Raw genomic sequence first — 22,580 nt, 5'->3', positions numbered from 1 at the left:
TACAGTTCTATCAGAGGATGAGGATAAACTGGTGACGTATGTATTTTTCAAAAGTAAAACAATGAGGCAATTATCATTAAAATGTTGCATATTAAGGAAACATATTCGCAGTTCATGTCTCAACTACAGACAGGTATTTTCTAGTATTCATGTTAACAATGAATGCTGATTTAACCTTAGCCTGTGATCTAACGGGGCAGGACAGGGAACGGGAACTGCAGGGCGGGGCAGTATAAGAGAGTTAACTTTTACACAGTGGAGTTAACAGTCTAAATTTGGAAAATGATAAAATAGCCACAAATCGCATGTCATTTAAAATATGAATTTAAGTACCAGAATAACCATTAAGAGTTGAAAATGAATGCCTCTAGGGAACAGAACTCATGGGCGAGGAGAGACGGAGAGGGACTTGGTACTTTTCACAAGAAGCCTTGTAATACTATTTTTTTAATTGTGTACATATAACATTAAGGAAACTTTTTAAAATTTTTCAATATCTGTGTCTCCTCACCAGTCTGTGAGTCTCTCAATGGCAAGTCGTTTGCACTGCGTGACAGGCCTCTTTAGCATTGGTCATCGGCAGCCAAATGTCCAACCAACATCACCTATCTGTGCCTTTTTACAGCATATAGATTTTTTTTTACCTTTTTCAAGAATGAAAAAGGTAACGATTCACCAAGAAGAGTCCGCTGGGCCGATCAGACTAACCCCACGGTCCGTGCATGAGAACCGAACTAAGCAGAGCAGGACAGCAAGGGCGACAAGTGCTAATAGTGACACCGGCAACCTTCTACATATCATCTTCTAAATGCTCTGCTTGATTGCACCATACATTATCTGTAGGGGTGTTTAAGTGTGGATACTTGACAAAGCAATCAAAACATAAGTTCATATTCAGTTTTCCAAATGGCTAGTGAGCCACTAGGGTTCACTAGAATTTGCAACCTTCCCTTCTCATCTTAGAATTAGGATAAGGTGATCGTCTTAAAACAAGATAAGTCAGCCCTCGCCTCTTTCCCTTTAAAAGAAATCATCTGACTTGATTCATGTGTGGCTCTAGATTTTCAAGTAACTAATTTTTAATAATCATATACTACTACTCTTAAATCTTGCCCTTAATATAAGAACAATAATGAATACTAATAAAAATGCTTCAAAAATGAAGTAATGGAAAGGGGAAAAACATGAAGGAAGAGAAAAATCTTATTCACATGCAGTGAATTTAACAGATCTGATTAAGAGAAATAAGTACTCTATTACTTTTTCCTTTTTAATTTGAAGAGATGTGAAGTAATCGTATGCAACTTCATATAACAAGAAACGATGCCCTAACATTACCAGAGGCAATACTAACAGATAAAACTGGCAAGAATCAGAAAAACTGGTAAGAGGCACAGCTTTTTACATTCCTGTTTATAAAAGCAGAGGCCAGAGACGAACATAAAAGTCAACTAGCAAGCTCATTTAAGGGGGAAAATAAATAATGTTTAGGTTTTCATTCAAAATTTAACTTCTTTACATATTTCCATATCATCATTCACTCAAACACAACATGATAAAAGCTCAGAGTACTGATTATATTATCTGAATATTACTTTACATTTTTGGCAGGTTCGTATTTCTAAATGCAAAACTCATGAGCAGTGTAGACTGCAAAAGCAAATATTCCTTCTTTAGGTATAAACGTTAACTGCTATAGAAGTGGTGTAACTGTACCAGGCAGGAACAGTTATTGCATAATCTCTGATGTTAACAGAAATCGCAGGCCACTTTAATAGGGTCTACTTATTAAAACAATGTTTATAGACTCACTACATTTCTGCCCCTTCTGGATGCATGATTAGTAATTTCCTCCATTCTGGAAGCCCAAGTAAGAAAAGAGTTTCTCCACTTAAAAATCAAACAAGATCCACCTAGCCTTCAAGGAACAGCCCTGTTGCTTTCTGAACTGATCCACCAAAGCACTAAAATGGGCACAGATGAAAAGAAAATTTGGAGGCACAAGGAAAATAAAAACGATTATATGCTTGTGCTAACTTAAATTGTGAAAAATCCTATAAAATTCATCAATAAAAAATTTAAAGTCCAACTGAACTGAAAAGCACCCCCACTTTCTTCTCCCAGACCCAGCAAACTGCTACGCAAATTCCCAACAAATTCCAGGAAGCCACCTCCACTCCCCCATGCACCCGTAGTTGTTCCCAGAACATATTCTACAAGTCTGTACTACAGCACTCAGCACACCACCTTCCAAGCACCTACACACGTCTTCCCATGGAGTGCACACTGAGTTCTCCTAAAGCGAACAAACCGCTAAAGACCTTAGTAATATTCTCTTAATTCAATAAACCAAAAATAAGAGCAGATCAAATGGACAGATGAGATAATGGTATTTATCTGAACACAAAAGACCAATAAATTCAGTAGGATCTGCTATAATTACAATCAGTCTAAATTCACAAATACAGTCTAAAATTCCCTCCCACTTCCCCCTCCCGCCCCACCTAGGGAAGTGTCCCTCCACGTACCCTAGCACCAGGGTAAACACTGATACCTGCACTCACTACCTGCTGCTCAATTTATCTCCTGGCATAGTATCTTGGGAACGGAGATCTGGTTATTGTCACCTCTATATTCTCCAGTGACTAGTACATAAAACATACAGCAAACATTCGATCAATGTATACGAAGGTGAACTAGAAGTGAGTTACAGTATGGACTATTTTTCTTTGAAGTGAATCACTTTCAAATAATTTTATTTTAAAAGAAAATTATATTTACTCCCATAAATAGAAAACCAGTAGTACTTGCCATAAATAGAAGATAATCACAAAAACAAATACTATGAAGACAGTAAAGTACGATTACATTCCAAATGGATACTGATGCTTGCCCCAGGCTTAAATTGAGGCCTGTTCTTTAGAAAATGGAGAAAAGGTAGGAGGGGCTATGAAGTGTTAGAATGGCGTTAGAGCAAACCTCGGTTTATAAGAAAGACAAAATGCAAGAGAATTCTTACTATACGATTCAATGTTACTTAAAGCTGTGTCTGTGTGGCATCCAAAACGATCTTGCCTAACCACCGTGGACAGTGTAGACTGGATGTCTTCAATGCTGCACTACCTAAAGGAAAAACAGAATCCTCTACCACTGCTTACTACGGCCTCAGGCGAGCTACCTAACTAGTCTGCCCACGCAAAGTAAGTAGTATTACCTACCTCACAGATTTGGTGAGAATTACATAAGATGGTATATGTAAAGGGGCTGATAGGATGCCCTGGCATTTAGCAGAATCTCAGCAAATATCAGACCAATGTTAAAAATTCTATGAGTCTGATGTAAAATGGTACATCTGCTGTGGAAAACAGTTTGGCAGTTCCTCAAAGAGTTAAAACATAGAATTACCATCAATTCCACTCCTAGGTATCGAAAACAAGCATTCCAACAAATACCTGTACACAAATGTTGATGATAGCACTATTCACATTAGCAAAAAAGTGCAAACAACACAAATGTCCATCAACAGACAAACGGACAAACAAAAACGTGGTCTATCCACACAGAGGAATAGTATTCAGCCAGAGAAAGGGACGAAGCACTGACACCTGCTACCACAGGGACAAACCCTGAAAACATTATATTGAGTGAAGAAGCCAAACACAAAAGGTCATGTATCATAGGATTCCATTTATATGAAATACCCAGAATAGTTAAATCCACAGGGAAAAAAAAGCAGATTAGTGACTGCCAGGGGCTGGAGGGAGGAGAAAATAAGAAGTGAGGGCTTAATGAGTATAGGGCTCTCATCTGGGGGTAATAAAAATGTTTTGGAACGAGAAGAGGTAATTGTTGCACAATACTATGAAAGTACTAAATGTCACTAAATTGTACACTTTAACTGGTTAATTTTATGTTATATGAATTTCACCTCAATTAAAAAAACTGCTCTAATTTTAAGTTAACAGACATAGTAACATTCAATTTTCAACTTAGTAAAGGTCACCAAGGACTTCCTATGAAACTAGTATTCAGTGTCAAAATGAGGCTACCTTAATTATAATCAGTCTTATTATTCAAAAACTCAGATGAATTCTAGTCTCAGTGATGAAAAGCACTCCAGCTTTAGCAGAATCACAGTCTAGTGCTGGCAGGGGCCCAGGGCTGACGCGCAAAGGATGTGAATTCCTTGCTCTGCCCCTTGGTGAGCATGTAACTCTGAACAACTCGATGAATCTAACCTCTTGTCTAAGTCCCCTCACCTACAAACAAGATCATAACACCTACTTCAGAAGACCATGAGGAGGACTGAGCAAGTTAGTACTTGTAAAGGAAGTAAAAAGATGCCTGACCAGACTAAACCCTTGATAAAAATGCTAGCTGCTCCTATTATTCATAAAATGGAGATAAATAAAAGCGTGGCAAGGATTAAATGCGAATAACCATGTCAATGTACTTAGTATAATACTTGGCACAACTGTTACTATTATTATCCAGTGACGACCTCTCATATTTTACAAATAAGAAAATGGGCCCAGGAAAAGGGTGATGATAGTGATGAGGAAGAGAAGAAAACGAGGCAACACCCATGCTGAGGCACTAAATTCCTACAGTTCCTTAAAAGTGAACATTACGTATCTATCTATCATACATCTTCAACTAGAATGAAGCGCGTAGGAATATTTTTTTAAACTTCTATTTAAATTACCTTTCTTTACGACTAGGTGTAACTTTCATTCTAGGTGTGTAGCCACGACCTCTTCTTCTGGAAACAGGCTGCATTATGGTGTAGGCATAATGGCAACAGTGCCAGGTCTGCCTACAGTACACCCTTCCTGAAAGCTAAGCCGAACAGAGGTGCACTGGCCCCTTAAAGCACGAGAAAACATCTGCGAAGAACAGCGGGTTCGACTTATCAGTTTCACTTATGGAGAACTAAAATGTCACATTTAAGAGTTTTTTTTCCCCAAAATGCCAACGTTTACACAATCCCAGTATGAGTATGAATGTAAAATATTTCTGCATCAGAGAGGGCTTCAGCCCACGTCACAGCCCTCATGTTCCCACCAGGTATGGCAGACCTCCGCCTCCTCCGCGAAGGGGTCCTCTCCCCTGCGGCAGTAAATCCCCCTCGGAAAACGTGTTTTCTATGAATGGCATCCTGACCATGGAAGTTTCCTCAGTAAGCACCGTCAAATGACCGCGCTGGATGAAGACCTGAGTTTATCACACTTACGCCAAATACAATCCAGCTGTAACCCAGAATCTTTGCTCACCTCCAATACTTAATGTATTACATGCAACATAAGAGAATTCAAAGAAACATTACCAGCCATGAAATAAAGAAGCAGCTGTCTCCAATTTACTCAATGGGGTTAGTATCAGAGAACAGGAACGGAGGCCCCTAACACTACATGCACTGAAATAAGCAACGACAATCTCTCAGGTACCAGAAGTCCCTTAGGAATCTGAACGTGTTACCAGTCCAGTCAAGCTGCCAGCGGCTTTCCTACCAGATCCGCAGAGGCGCTGGGCACTAGAGTCCAACTGGAAACTGTGAGAGCAAGGGTGAAGGAGGCGGCTCTCAGACAGACACAGGTGGCAGGCACCCCGTTAAAACGCTCGGACCTTCCTGCACTGGGAGCCACAGATTTCACTGGCCATTCCACCACTCTGCAAGTTCTTCCCCTCACTTGTTTGGACATGTTTACGAAGTGCCATGTACTGTTCTAGATGGGCTATGGCAGGGCAAACCAAGTCCCTGGGGTCTAGAGCTTCTGTCCTAATAGGAGCAAAAATAAACCTCGGGTGATGAGTGTGACGGAGAAAGTAAGCAGGGCAAGGGATAGGGGGCGGTTCTGCTTGAATGAGTCCGAGAAGATATCTCAAGTTCACAAGTGAACAGGAACCTGGAAAGCAGAGAGAGCGCACGCTGCAATGCCAGGCAGGGCGCCTTGCAGGCGGGGGAAGAACATGAAGGGACAGGGAGGGCGCGCATGGGGTGCAGAGGTAGGAGTGGCGCCTCAGGGGCTGGGAGTGAAGTGAGGAATCACAGGAGCAGTGCCACGGCTTGACTTACACCCTATAAAGCAGGGGTCCCCAAGCCCTGGGGCTGCCAACCTGAACCGGGCCGCACAGCAGGAGGTGAGCAGCAGGTGTGGGAGCCAAGCTTCGTCTGTATTCACAGCCGCTCCCCAGTGCCAGCATCACCACCTCAGCTCCGCCTCAAATCCTCAGGATTGATTCTCATAAGAGCACCGGTCCCTGGGGCCACAAAGGTCGGGGACCGCTGCTCTACGAGGACCATTCTGAGTGCACTGCTGAAAACAGACTGTGGGGCGGCAGACGTCAGGACTCCATGTGGTAACCCGAAGGGGAGACGGTGGGGCTGGGCCCAGGGCCCAGCTGCCGAGGGGGTGAGATCTACTCAGTTTCTGGATGTAATTCTGCAGGAAGAGGAAAAGGGTCATCAAACAGACTGAAAAGCTGAGAAAAAAAGGACTATGAAGTTTTGGCCTGGGCAAACAGTAGATGGTGCTGCCATTCATTGAGACAGGATCGCTATATGTGGAGAAGTTAGGGAGAAAGTTTTTACACAGGAGAAACTCTGGAACTGTAAAGAATAATTCTATGTTACCTACAAAGATTTATAACCAAAAAGCTCTACGTCTACAACTTAAAATTCACAACTCAATCCACAGCCACCCTTGCAGCTAGGATGCATTCAGATAACTCAAATTCTCAGACCAGCCACAGCCAACTTTGATTTTGGAACTAAGCACCGCTGCATGCTGCTTAATGCTGTTTTTTGTGGCTCTGGGAAGCAGTGGTTGAGTCCCTGGTCCCTCTGCTTCATTCTCTATTCTGTACATTATGACTCTCGCGACCTGCTGCATGTGTAGTAAGACATCGTTTAACTGCCATCCTGGGAATTCCTCTAAGTGTGCTGTGATATGCCCGATGTCATGAAGACAGGACCATTGATGTCACCGGATCGTCAGCCTTTCTGCGGCTCAACCAGAGACAGCAGTGGAGGAGGAGGACAGTTCCCCCTGGCAGCCCAGGGCGCTTGGAGGGAATCTGGTCTTTCCTCTTCTCTCCAACTATAAAAATTTGGCCAATTAATGGGGAATAAGATCCTCTCATCTCCAAATCCCCTGAGGAAAGGCAGGCGGCTGACAAGTAGGAAATATAGAAGGAAAGTCCTACATCTGTATGAAGCCCGGAATAATGAGGAGAACCTCAAAAGATATAAAACACTTAAGATATCTTGATAATATTGAGATATCTGAAAATCTAATGAGAAATTTCAAGATAATATAGTAATTAAAGGAAAGGGAAGTCTCCTTTTTGGCCGACCCTTTCAAGGAAGAACTCTGAGGTCATAGAGCCCATACGCCAACAATGATTCTGACCCTTTTCCCCCGTTCTCTCTGGAAGCAATGATGTCGATTACAAAGGAACACGGAACTCTTACTTGTAGTGCTGGGGAACCATCCCTACTTGGCTGCCGCACGCGCGTGCGTGTGCGTGTGTGCGTGCGTGTGCGTGCGTGTGCGTGCGTGGTGTGCATCTCAGATTGCAGTTCCCCTCGCAGCAGACATTTCTCCACAGCCTTCCTTGGGACCAGCTACTACAACTATCTGGCTAGTTTTCCTTAATCTCAAGACCCGTAAGTAAAAATTACCTCAGCAGTAATAAATTTTTGCATTTTACTTCCAATACTTTGCATTTTCTTCTACTGATGATATTAGACTCACTCTTTGATGTTTTATAGAACTTGCATCTGGGTCCTTGCCTTTGACTAACCCTGAAGAGCCAAGTCCACTAGTTTGTAGTTTTTTGTTTTTGTTTTTGTTTTTTTTAAGTATGCTCTTAATAAATCAATACCAATAAAGGGAAACTAATTTGGTTAACTCTTAGAATACAGTCTGTTTTCTAGATCACACATAGTTCTTCCTATGAAATGAGAAGCTGTGTAACTCCTGCTGTTGTAAACAATTACAAAATTTTGGTCTGGGGCTACGTTTTAGGCAAGGGATATTTGTGTTATACATACACAGTAACCACTCAGGTCTCGGCTTCAGAATTTCCAGGAAATTTCTGACACCTGGCTCCACGTGGAGACTTCCTCTTGAGGCAGGAAAATCCCCGGCTGAGCAAGCTCCCCACCGCCGGTGAGGCACCCACACAGCCCCCTGGAGAGAAGCGAGGCTGCGGCTTCCTGGTTTCCCCATATTTTTATCCCTTTCTTCCTTCATGCTTCCACCCACCTTCTTTCTATTCTCCCTCTCTGCTAAGTATCTTTCTGATTTCATTCACAACTACAGATTTAACTTTTAAAGTTACTTTAAAATTATAAGGGCAAATAGCCTTAATACATCTGTTGCATGTAAAAATAATCGATCTGCCATAAAGAACGTTTAACCATAAAGAATTTAACTTTCTTCTAACATTAAAAAAAAAAAATCTTCCTTTACCCTTAGAAAAACCTGGTTTAAAATCAAAAACAAAGCCGTCCAACTCCCCTTCGTGGGGTGAGAGAGGAATGAAAGTAATGGCGCGAACGTGAGTCTTAAAACACTGCTATTCAGAATCACTGCGCACAGTTCATCCCAACGTCACACAGTGTACACTTCTTTCCAGAGCGACTCAGAAAGTAATAATGTCTGAAATGAGTAAGTAGTTCCTGGATCTCTGTGCTTCCTTTTGTGACTCCAAGTTAGCATTTGAACCTGAAGATTTTCTACATGCTAAAAAGGAGAGACCACATTCTAGATATCTAACACACACCAGGAATTCGGAAGGTTATCTGAGCAAACTTTCACTTTAAAAAATAATAAAATTAGGTTAGAAAATAATTTATTGCACTTATTGCAACAATTAGCTAATCTTTGAAGAAGATATAGCTTTTTCTCCTTTAAAAGAATTTTAAAGAATTTGGGTTAGTAGTTGTAGTAATACGACCTGTTACGCATCAACCCATAAATTTCAGAAGACTATGTTTGAAATGACAAAACTCTAAAATCTAAAACTAAAACGAAAAGACATTAACTTACTATTATTTTAAAGGGAAAATCCAAGCCAGGAGACCATGTGGTCAAATTCCCTCAAGTGGCAGATGAACACGGTGAGGTCCGGATTTTTCCACTTATCACACACAGTTTAAACATCAATCGGCAAGGACTAAACCATCCCAACTCCTGTTTCTGGGCACCTTTCATCCCTTTAGGGCAGAGGTGAGTTTCTGACTCACTAAGGAGGGCCCAGAACCTGCTGCCAGCAGGTGCAACTCTGCTGGTTAGGAACCTGCCCTCAGGTCTTTATTTATTGTTCTATCTCTGACACCTGGTTGTTAACTCAAAGGGCACAGGGGGTCACCTGTGGAGCTCAGAAAAAGAAGGCCTTTCCATTCAGATGCCACTGATACGGGCATCCATCCCAGAGTTTTTGAAGCGCCCTAGGAGATTTTAACATTCAGCAAAGCTTGACAACCACTGGCCTAAGATACGCCATTTGGTCATTTTAACTTGCAATTTATTTTCTAGAATTTTTGTTGTTTTTTTTTAAGGAGCACTGAAGGGAATATGGTTAGTTGATTTTACTGCTAGCTTTACTGAATTGTTTAAATTTTAAAATAAATATCATACTTAATGTTTCTTAGGTGAAACCAAATAAACCAAATTTATTTAAAATATATTCAAGTAATTCTAATTCTACCTAAAACGTATACTTGAGATTTATGCCTCAAAAAAAAAAAAAAAATAACAAAGCTTAACAGATATTTTGGATTGAACGTCTACATATGTAAAATGCATAGAATTCATATGTAAATGAAAAATAGTATAAGCGACCAGCAGAGAACAGGCATTGTATACCATATATAATCTCTAGAATATCTAAATAATGTAAATGTTCAGATAATATATAGCAATATAAACTTCCAAACATAAAAGTAACTTTCCAAACCAAAAGAAAAATCATCTCACATTTTCTCATTAAACTTTCAGATATAAAGTCTTGCCTTCTTTCATTTTTAGGAAAAAAAAGGCTAAAAATTTTTAGGTTTATATTTAACTTGAAATGTGATTTCTAATACACCTCCACTAAAAATGTCATATTGAATGACTCAAAATGTTTAAATCCAACTACAATATAAAAAGTAAATAAAACCACTTAAATAGTCCAGAAATTTAAATTCTAAGGAGCAAATAAAAATTATCATCTCTACAAATCTTTTCAAAAATATTTTCTTGGTGCAAAACTCCATCTACAGGGAACTCTGGCATCAAAGACGGCAGCATCTGCTATCTCCTTGGAAGCAGAAATGTGAGGTATAAATGTATTTTGCTGGGAAACTGTAAATATCTTCATGTTCACTGATGAAGAACAACTGAGGAAATCAAACAAAATGTAGCCAACAAAAGGCCATTATTTATACAAATCTGCATCTGCCGAAAGAACTCCAAACATTTCAGGTATACAAGCAAAGCAGCTTGGCTCCAAGTCTCTTAGTTCAGAACATTCATATATAAAAATGCTACAAATTAACAGTGAAAGAACTCCCACAGCATTCACTATTTTACAGGTCAAAATGTTTACTTCCATTTCACTGATTTGTTTATATGTGTACGTATATCTATACACAGGTAAAGTATGTGTCTAATACATTATTTATATACAATACAGACACATTTCATTTCACTAGGAGACCACTGTCACACAATGTTCTGTTTTATATTCTTTGTGTGAGCAAGAGCGTGCATGCACACTGGTACAGGCGGGTGTCTTTGAGTGAATATAAAATATCAAAAAATTAAGTCTGAATGTAAAACAGAACTAGGAGCCCATTCCTCTCCATTACGTTAGGTCGAGACTTCCCTTCTCATCCTGTCACACCCAATCACGCTCCTTAAAAACAGGAAGTCTAAGCTCTTTTTAGAGAAAACCGAAATGAAGCCCTGATTATTAGATTCACATTTAGGATGAAGAGTCTTAAGTCTAAACATACATTTCATGCCAAAAAAACTCTAGAATTTTTAAGTCTTTAACCAGTCCTCCCCTCCCCGGTGACTTTTCAGAGACCTATTCAAACTACGACAAAACATAATTTTAATTACAAAAGTAACACAGGTGGGAATCCTAGAACTTGCTGGGCTGCCTTAATAACCCCAAAGAAAACATTTATTTTAGCCAAACAATTGTAATGTTTGTCTCCTTTTAGAAACGTCTGCTGCCAAAATAAATATTTGCACTGAAAGAAGTGTTTTGGCTGTTAAGATGGTACCAAATAAAATGCTTATATTCTGAAATAAATATTTTACTCAAAAAACACACAGCAAAATAGACATATCCAAAGGTTATAGAAGATACAGACAAATTAAAATATCTATTGATTTTTAAAGTCTTTTTCAAAAGAACCTGTTTTAATTCAATTTTATTTAGATTGAAAGTGATAAGTTCAGATGGCTCACCTTAACAAAAATAACTACTTTCTATTTAATTTTTCATGCTGTCTTTTAAAACAACAACTGTATTCCATGCTCTTATTGTTGTAAAGGTCTTCACAATATAGATGTGCTTTTAAAAACTAAAGAACTCATAAAACAATCTGATTAAAAAATGGATAGAGGACCGGAATAAGCATTTCTCCAAAGAGGACATACAGATGGCCAATAGACATATGAAAAGATGCTCAATGTCATTAATCAGGGAAATGCAAAAACCATGAGCTATCGCGTCACACCTGTCAGAATGGCTGTCATCAATGAATCAAAAACAAGGGATGGCGAGGATGTGGTAAAAAGGGAACCCTCCTGAACTTCTGATGGGGTTGCAAATTGGTACAGCCACTATGGAAAACAGTTTGGAGGTTCCTCAAAAAATTAAAAGTAGAACTACCTTATGACCCAGCAATACCACTCCTGGGTATTTATCCAAAGAAAACCAAAACATTAATTAGAAAAGATATATGCGCCCCTACGTTCACTGCAGCACTATTTACAAGAGCCAAGATAGGGAAGCAACCTAAGTGCCCATCAACAGACAACTGGATAAAGAAGATGTGGTACAATATATAACAGAATATTAGCCAGAAAAGAAATGAAATCTTACTATTTGTAACAACATGGATGGACCTAGAGGGTATTATGCTAAGTGAAATAAGTCAGAGAAAGACAAATACCATATGATCTCACATGTGGAATCTAAAGAACAAAATAAACAAACAAATGAAATGGAAACAGACTCACAGATACAGAGAACGAACTGATAGCTGGATGAAAAAACTGAAGGGATTGATTAGAACAAATTGGTAGTTACAAAATAGTCATGGAGATATTAAGTACAGTATAGGGAATGTAGTCAATAATATTACGATACCTATGCATAGTGGTATAGTGCCAGGTGGGTACTAGACTAATGGGGGAATCACTCATCAATTATATTAAATGTCTAAACACTATGCTGTGCACCTTAAACTAATATAAACTGAATGTCAATTAAAACTAAATAATAAAGATTAAAAAAATAATAAAGTAGAAGTGGACTGTTAAAAAAAAACAAAAGTCATTCCCATTATAAACGCACTCATGAACTTAAATATCTCACTGTGTCCTCTTTCCCTTTCGCTGGTTTTATAATGCCAACAGGCATCACATTATACAAACATTTACAAAAAGGTAAGGATAGTTAAAATATCAAGCCGATAACCCTTGATAACTCAAGCAAAACCTCAGACTACATAATCTGCCTGACACGAATAAATATATCTTTGCTTCTGTAGCCTATTTCTCCTGGGTGCTATTTTGTTTATGTGAAAAATCTTTTTTTTTTTTTTTACAGAGAGTTGGCAGAGACCTACATATACATTTATGATCACAAAGGACAAGAAAAATGGAACAAAACATCTGGTCACCCACATCCTTGATCCCATAGAGGATACTTTGGTGTCTTAAGTTTTTAAAATATTCAAAAAACTCAGGAAAAGTCAGATGCTGGTGACCTGAAAGATCATACATCCTCTGTGCAGCTCTAGACTAGATCAAATCAACCAATGTACTGTTAACCATCCCCAGGTTTGAATTCCAGGAGCCTACAGGCAGAGCATTCTCCACGGAGGCATAGAAAATTCATTTCCCCTCTCAGCTCAATAAAAACCCAAGTAGACTAGCTTTTAGGGCACCGTGCAAAACTAATCTGTTTAGCCATGTGTCTGCCTGATGATGTAGGAGAATCAGCACGTGAAAAGACCACAAATCTAGTTTCAGTTAATAAATACTAAAATGATGTACTATTATCACATCATGCTTCAAAGACCCAGTCATGAGCATATTTCAAAAAAAATTATCACCATACAAATCAAGAATCACCAGGTTAATACAGTCTGTGGCCAGTTCCTCCTGACCCTCAGACGAAAGGTCAGCAGTGATCCTCTCCACGTTACAGTTCACACAAGCACTGCGGTTCCTTCGGAATACTCATTTCAAATTCCCCTCCCAGGAGTGGAACGCTAGCCAGGAATCAGACTGTGACCCGAGCCAAAGACAACTTACCACTCAGCTGGTAAGTGGGCAACTCAATTTACAAACTGGAATTCCTGCATTTTAATCCTTTGCAGAAATATATGAGCAGTATTAAATGAACTGGATTCAGCTCATTAGAGGTTCACAAACCAAACACAGAAAGCTTTGGAGGCCGTCCAAAGCAAAGTCATGCCTAGGTGGTGATGTCCACTCAATAAAAACTCAATGTCATCATTATCTTTCAACTTTTTCCCTGAAGAACATTAGTAGCCATGACTACAACAATGCTCAGCCAATTACATCAATACTAGAAGAAGACGGATAAGACCCGCAGCCAATAACTGTGCCAGGACGTTGTATGTAGACAAATTTATAATTATCCAAAAATCAGGAACAAGGCAATTCACTGAAAATTCCTCCTCACCAATGAATACAGACTAAAGCTAACAATAGAAATGTGCTCTAATAACCTTTACCAATAGCTTCACTTCTTTTTCCATTTCAAAGCTATAAATTAGAATATACCTACCTGATCACATGAACTTGCTATGATAAAAGCTGTGTGTCCCCCTTAAAATGTTACACACATTCAAAAATTCATTCATTTATGGTTCAGTCTCTTAGATTTCAAAACAAGATACTATATTCAAAGCTGTATTATAACTAATGAAATGGTGAAAAGGCAATACAGATTATTTAGCACTCTGGATCATGATGAACTCAGTAAGAAAGTTTGACACATTACAGCCAGGGCATTCAGCTTCTAACCAGATACACCATTTCTCTTTTATTATCAGAAAGATCTGTGTTTAATTAGAATCAGGCATTTCTTTTAGTTTGCAGTAAAACACCTAATATAAAACCTTATTTAAAAATTTGCTGAAATACTTGGATAATCTTCACGAATCTGTACCTTCAAATAAACCCAAGAGTTACTGGATTTCAAAAGTTTATAAGAGCCGCAGGGATTAAATAAAACCAAAAAGCTAGAATTATTCTACTATTTGTAATATGTCTTCTAATGTTAGCCTTACACAGGTGGGGAAGATAATAATAAAAAAAAATTCCAGACAATCATTCTTCCCACATCTTTTCCGCTTGTTAGAATCCCACTTTGGGATTGCAAACTAAGCCAATGTCAAAAACTTCTAAGAAGATTTTAGCTCATTCAGAGAAAAAGATAAAGGAGCATCCAGCCACTTGCCATAAACAGCATCTTTTGAAATGACTTTCAAATTTCACATCAGGAAAATATGGTGGAAAGGAAGGTGCAGAAACAAGGAATGACTAGCATCTACTTCTCTCCACTGGTCCTGCTATTTCTTACCACCTTTCTGCCTCTACGCTCTTCCTGTGGCCAGAACTATGAGCCTCCAAGTGAAATAAGCTATATAGTTACAGCTTCAGGAGCTAGCTGTCCGAGCCTTCTTCCCCTCAACTAAAGGCAACTTAGTTTTAAAACTGAAAAATGAGAGAGAAAATCACAACTCTCACCATACTTTTCAATACTTTACAAATTATCTCCCTCTCACAATTAGCAGCCTCAAATAACAATTTTTACTCTAAGTAGTAAAATACCGCTGGAAAAAAGAAGTAATGTTGAAAAAAATAAGAGAACAATTAACGTATGCAACTGCTAGATTTCTGAGTGGCCAATCTCTGATAAAAGGGGTGAGAACTTGCAACAATAACAAAGGCCATGTAAGGAACCAACAGCAAGGATCCAAAGGCTGAGCTACTTCTTTCTATCTTTCCCTACAACCACCTGAAAATAAAAATATCACCAGTGGAGGAACAAGGATAAAGAGGAAAGACAATATCCAGTCTCTAAAAGAAAAGGCCCAGATGCAATTTATTCATGAACTTTTAGTGCATAACTATGCAGCATGCAAAGCATGACATTTCTCCACATCCACTTTAGAGAGAAAAGTTGTATCCAGTTTTTTATTTCCATAAATGATTTTTGTTCAAACACAGGGAAGAACTGCCTGCGAGGAAGTACTGTGAAACCATGGAATGGGTTACTGGCAACGCGATGGAAATGCCCACCTGGAGCCCGAGGACCATCCAGGGCATCAGCCTGATGCCCCCGGGATTAAAGCACAGGGTGGGAATTTATACGTGAGACTTTCTGGTGTTCCTAGTAACTAAATACACTAACAAGTCTGAATGTAATCCATATTTCATGCTTCCTCAGGCCAACATAACAAGGATACACCCTCTAGTAGCCATGAGACTGTAGGTTTACTACTGTTAGAAGGCAGACAGTCATTTAAGGTAACTCCAACTATTTGATTCTAGAGAAAAATATTGGGTCTTTTATTTTTTTTTTAAATAATAGAAGTCTTTTTTGTTTAAGTAAAAAAATCTAAGAAAACATACACATCAAACCCTCATATGAAATACAGAAAGCTTTTTCAAAATGTATTTCAAAAGGTACAGAAGAAATAATACATTAAGAAATAAAAGCGAAATAACTTCTTGGGTGACTAAAAAATTTTTTAAGTTGATGCCATCTTCATGAAAAAGACCTTTAAATAACTTAAAACTTCGCCCTTAAGAAATCTATTCACAGCTCAAAATGTGACACAGTCTGACACCAGAAATGCTAGAAAGCCAAATTTACTTTAGGGCTTGGATCTATAAAATTCGCTGCAAAATGATGACACAGTACACCTTTCAAATACAGCTGGTAACACTGGCCTTCTAAGAAGCTCACTTTTCTTTAAAAAGAAGGGGGAAAAAATTGTACCTGTGATTATTTTGAAGAAACTATGACAATTAAAAAGCAGAAAATCTGTGAAATGCCCCCTAATTCTCTCAATGCCAATCTCAGGTTGACGTGAAAGACAAACTATGACCGATGGAAGAAGATGGAAAGGATGAAAACCAGCACAAACCTGCTGCTGTGGGTACTGCATTCCTCCCATGGCCCCTGGGGTCCGGCCTTGGATGCCAATTGGATACCGCTGTGGACCTGGGGGACCGTAGGAACCTCCCGGGTAAGGACTGCTCTGCTGAGGCTGAGAATGAGGGTTACTGCCCATCCCATACAACTGAGGTCTCTTCATCACCATGGGATCCATTGGGCTGCCCTGTGAAGGAACAGATGAAGAAGTAGGTGTATTAAGTCATTATTTATTACAAAGGCAGAAAGTTTATTATACGGACACATACATGAAAAACACAACTATCCTTTTGAAAATATTAAAAACAAATGATCTAACAAATATAAACCCAGAACATTAAGAAAAAACCTAGATGAATACAAGACATTTTATTTTTTAACTTTTAGGAGGTTTTAACAATTAAGGATCCAGAGTAAGCAACATAAGGAAAGATTTTGCATCGTAAGAAAACATTTGCATCTAAAATTCTACTATGCACACAGGAAATGAGCCCAGCTTCTTCTAGCTTACTAGTAACAAACGAGTATACTGAGGTTAGGAACACTTTCTGACTTCAAAGTATTCTTGGAACAATTACTTTATTTTAAACCTGAGTCTGCAAATCCTTATCAAACATTAATGCATCTGAGTGCTCATTAGAAAGTGAAAGGATAGATTTTAGATAATATACAATGTCTGGGTAAAACTTTTCAAAGATCACTAGTGTGCATGAATAAGCACCCAGACTGTGAGTCACAAGCCACCTTCCCTGTGTAAGTAAGCATCTTACCAACATAACCAATTCAAAACTAGACTCTGAGTTTTACTTTTGGCTTAGTGAGTCAGCCCATGGGCCTCAGGGCCAAGGCCACTAGGGAGAGCCAGAACCGGAGCCTCAGCCTGGGCCGTCATGCCCTGGGTGCTTCCAAAGAGCAAAGCAGTGTGGGGAAGTCCCTTGCCACCGCTACAAAGGACCCGCAGCACTCATCCAACAGGTGAGTCGGCTCCTACCAAAACCATGTATTGATCCCCACTGTGTGCCAGACTCTGTGATTACAGTGAGTACATAGGGACTCTCAGGAAGGTTCGAGGGGTTGCAGGATAAACAGGAAGAATTCAGGTTCAAGATGGGGAGGGGCGGAGTCTAGGAGACCACAAAGCAGACAAACAGCATAAAGCACTCGCTCAGGGGAGATGAGCTGCCTGGTGTGTATGAGGGAACATAAGAGGTTTAGATCCAAATGAAGCAGGAATTTGCAAAGAGAAGCTGAAGGAGGCAGAAGCCAGTACATGAGTGAGCCTTAAATGTCATTTTAAAGGCTTCGCATTGTACCCTGGGGATAAACCACTGGGCGCTTTGACAGAGCTATAGTCAGATCTACCTCTCAGAAGGCTGGTCTCTCAGGCAGCTGACTGGAGCCAGGGTGAGTTGCCACGGCAGGCAGGTGAGCTGAGGTCCTGAGCTGAAAGCAAAGGTAGAAGCCAGCCCAGATTCAAGGTACAGGATGGAAACGCAACACAACTCGGAGACCGAGCAATGGAAGACAGGAGTCACGGGTGGCTTAGAAGGTGATAAGACACCAACTGAGACAGAGCAGGCAGGGGATACAAGCAGATCAGCCCTTTCCTCCCAAGAAGTGGGAGGCTTCAGTATTTCACATATTAAATTTGAAGTTCGTATAGGAAAGCCAGGTGAAAATATCCAGAAAGAAGAGATATAATGAGTTTCCAGCTTGGGGAGTCAAGTCTGACCTAGAATAATAAATAGGGAAGTCAGCATACAGAGGATATATGCTCCTGGAGGGCAGCGATTTTTTTTGTTGTTTTACTATTATACCTCTGGAACTTAAGTCAAACGGTACACATGGCACATAGTAAATGCTCAATAAATGCTGGATGAATTAATCGATAGGAAGCATGTCAAAAACTTAAGAATTGTATCCAGGAAGAATATGAAGTGAGAACATGAGGACAAAATTCTAGAAAAGATCACCATTTAAGGGGGAAGAGAAAAAAGGAGCTCACAAAAAGCCAAAATAGTCAGAACATGCAGTAGAGAGTCCAGAGTGCGGTGCATGGGAGAGAAGGGAGTCGTGTACTGCAAACAAACGGGCATGCCGGATGCAGCCCCGTGTCCAACGGGTGAGGGCTAAAAGCTGTTGCTATACTTGATGACTAGGAGGGCGCTGCTGAGCCTGGCAATGGCAGTCTCATCACAGAGGTCGGGGTAGAAAGTGGAAGCCTAGCAACTGGGGCATGAATGGGAGGTGAGAGAGGGGAGCCAGGAGTGTGGGCCCCAAACCCGAGCTGGGGAAGCCGCAAGAACTTCCATCCTCCCTCTTGCCTACCCCGCTCCCCCAAGGCTGCATGGAGTGTCTGCCCATCTTTCTCCCTAGGGATACCCTGGTGTTCATTTTAATGGCTTGCCTAATCCACTCACTATGCATTTACTAAGTATTATCTACCATTTGCACTGTGCCAGGCACTGGAGTCACAAAAATAAATAAGTGCCCGTGGCTGTCCTGGGGAAGTGAACAATTCACTGGAAGAGACAGGATGAGCAAAGCTTACAAAGCTATCAGTAGACATCCCAACTGGACACACAAGGCACTGTGAAAGGGGAGCATCTCACTGGGTCTGTGATGGGTTCCAACAAAGCCTTCCTGCAGGAAATACCTGAGCTCAGTCCTGAGGGATTCAGGGGACTCTGCCAGGAATTGATCTCACCTGAATGAAAATATGTGCAGACCATACAGTTCTGCTTGAAATTCACAATTCCATGACATTTAACTGTTACTTTCACCAGTCAGAAATATTTTGTACTTAACCATGACAGAAATTGCTCAAACAATATAATGTTATATAACATATGCAGACTTAACCATTTAACATACAAACACATATGTTGATAAACATATTGAAATGAAATTGAGGAGTAAGAACTGAGTTTCCCCAGAATGATTTAAATTAGAATTTAACCCTAAAAAGGCAAAATAATTATTTTCCACACTTTTGTTTCAAAAGATAAAATAAAACTTTCCATGGAAGTATGAAAACCAAGGCTGAGCTGGTGATTTCAAAATCCGCAGAGTGAATGAATGGCCAACAGAGAGGCTGAGTAAATCTGATTTCAGGCTAAATTTCCAGTACGGGGCCCTGAGGCAGCCGTATCTTCACGTTCAATCTGGATTAGCCAGGACACAGGCAAGGTCTACTATCCCACTTTAAATAGTGCACGACCAAAACTGGCTTAATTAAAGCAAAATTTAAATAAGAAAATGACTGGAATGTCTACATTTTATAATACTGTAACAGTGCAGCAAATTCATCTTATCAGTGACTAAAATTGTTTTGTAATATGTCTCATCACTGCCATAAACTCTCACAGTCCTACTTAAAATTCAGTTAATTTGCACCCGTGTCAAAAATGTTAACTTAACCCTGAGATTTCTGAAAATCAAAAGCATGAAATCTACAGATTATCTGTACCTCTCAAAATGTATCAAATACCTTTCACTGAGACTTCAGATATAAAAACAGATACTTATACAGTGCAAATTATTTAATTTTAACCTCTCCTATGGCTTATTATTAAATATTCATCCACAATCCAAATTCATCCCGCTGTGTGCTCTTGCTATTTTTAACATTAAATATATGTACGACTGCAGGATCTCAACCCCTGCTTTTTACTGGTATTTCCTTAAAGAACCAAAGACCAAATCAAATCTAACACTTTTCCAAAAGAACATAAAGGCCAAGTCACTTCTCACATTCACATCTAACCCAAAACAATTTTCTGTTTTTATCATCTACCCTTCTGTTCTGATATTCCAGAGTATCACCATTTTCATTTCTCACATAAAATTTATGCTATCAGAGACTTGTTCCACATTAAGAACAGTCCTCAAATACTTCTCTCAGTATATTATTCCAGACATGTTTTTCCTTTCCAGATACCATTCCACAACTGCTGCAGTTTGAGCTTCACTTACGCAAAATTAAACAAGTACTTTGAAGGCCGCAATATGAACCATCCATTTTCAAAGCTCTTAAACTAGTCTAGGCTTGGTTACTCGGCCTCTAATGTAATTTTATTACTTGATAGAACTTTCTTGTGACTCTTCCTTATTCAAATAAGCTTTGGACATATAGTATGTATGCAATATACAACACACATACACACACACCTATGTATGTATGAGTTATACGTTATACGTTATACGCCACACACACACACACACACACACACACACACACACACACACACTTTCCTGGATCTCCCATTAGGAAGCTGTCACTGCCACCTGGATACTCCAAAAGCCTCAGAAGGTTTCCCATCCCTAGGACTACTGAATTAGGAGGAGTACAATGTATATTTTTAAAATACATATTTGAACATAGATTCTAGACATAGTAGGTAGCACAGTTAGGCTATATTATAGGTTAAAAAAGTTTTCAGAGGCTGGCCTGGGAATCCAACTACCCTCTTAAAGATTATCCAAGTTAAAGAACAACTCACTTACATCCTTTTAGTATTCTTTAGATATATTTGATGGTTTTTATACTCATAGATACTCCTTCATTACTACTCTTTCAGAGTACGCCTACACATGTATTTATGATATATCTACGTAATTGCATATACTCCTAAATATCAAGTTAAGAAAATAGTTTATTAGTAGTTTATGAATATATTTCCCAATATCTTTTGGCCCAATTCTTTAAACCATAAATTGAAGACAGGCATTACAAAAACCCACAGAAAGAAAAAGCATCACATACTCTTGATCTATAATCGTGTCTTTCTGTCTGGATTAAGCAAGAGTTCCAAGAAAGAAACTTTCTCCTTTTGAATTATTATTTGGAAAAACGTTCTTCTATCTTAGCGCTAACTAAAGAAGACTTTGAAGTAATATTTCATTACCTATAAAACAGCAAAAATAATGAAGCTCATGTCTTGGTCACAGTGATTAACACTGCAATGAATATCGGGTACATATATCTTTACAGATAAATGTTTTCAAATGTTTTGGGTAGACATCCAGCAGAGGGATTGCTGGGTCATATGGTAATTCTAGTCTTAATTTTCTGAGGAACCTCCATACTGTTTTCTATAGTGGCTGCACCAGTTTACATTCCCACCGGCAGTGTATGAGGGTCCCTTTTTCCCCACAACCTCTCCAACGCTCATTACTACTTGTCCTGACGACAGCCATTCTAGCGGGTGCAAGGTGGTATCTCACTGTTTTTGATTAGCATTTCCCTAATAGCTAGTGAAGTTGAGCATCTTTTCATGTCTGTTGGCCATTTATACGTCTTCCTGCAAGAAATGTCTGTTCAGGATGTCTGCCCATTCTTTAATTGGATTTTTGGTATTTTTGCTGTTGAGTTGTATGAGTTCTTTATATATTTTAGATGTTACCCACTTATCAAACGCATTGTTTGCAAATTTCTTCTCCCATTCAGTTGGCTAGCTCTTGAGAAGGTATTTGCGAACAAACACAAAGACATATGCACCCCAATGTTCACTGCAGCATTATTCACGGTGGCCAAGACATGGAAACAACCTAAGTGCCCTTCAACAGATGACTGAACAAAGAAGATGTGGTCCAGACACAGAATGGAATATTACTCAGCCATAAGAAAAGACAAAATACTGCCATTTGCAACAACATGGATGGAACTTGAGATTATCATGCTAAGTGAAATAAGTCAAACAGAAAATGTTGAGAACTATATGATTTCACTTGTATATGAGACATAAGACTGAAAATAACAAACTAACAAGACAAACAAAACCTCACAGACAACAGTTCAGTGGTTACCAGAGGGAAAGGGGAGAAGGGAGGAGGTAGATAAGCGTAAAAGGGGTCGAATATATGGTGACAGAAGGAGATTTAACTTGAGGTGGTGAACACATGGTGCAATAGACATATAACATATTATTGAATTGTACACTTGAAACCTATATAATTTTATTAACCAATGTCGCTCCAACAAATTTAATTAAAATAATAATAATGAAATCCAAGGTGAGTAAATGAGTATTTGAACAAGTAGGTGTGAAACAGGAGAACTCTTTCTGAAGGATATGATAAGCTTTAAACAAAAGACTTAAAAATTAAATCTGATCCAACACTAATACTCTCTCTCAAATGCGGCAGGGGTG

General features: G+C 39.2%; 1 protein-coding gene across 1 annotated transcript in view; it reads right to left on the bottom strand.

Annotated features, from left to right (window-relative positions):
- The window catches only part of ARID1B (AT-rich interaction domain 1B), a 389,943-nt gene that overhangs the window by 323,853 nt on the left and 43,510 nt on the right, over window positions 1–22,580 (bottom strand). Inside the window, exon 4 of the mRNA XM_023532165.1 lies at window positions 16,421–16,620. Within this exon, the coding sequence (XP_023387933.1) occupies window positions 16,421–16,620 (200 nt within the window). The remainder of the gene's footprint in view (window positions 1–16,420; window positions 16,621–22,580) is intronic.

The sequence above is a fragment of the Pteropus vampyrus genome, unplaced genomic scaffold (assembly GCF_000151845.1).
Source record: "Pteropus vampyrus isolate Shadow unplaced genomic scaffold, Pvam_2.0 Scaffold78, whole genome shotgun sequence".
Taxonomy (NCBI): domain Eukaryota; kingdom Metazoa; phylum Chordata; class Mammalia; order Chiroptera; family Pteropodidae; genus Pteropus; species Pteropus vampyrus.
This window is presented reverse-complemented; position numbering and strand designations above follow the sequence as displayed.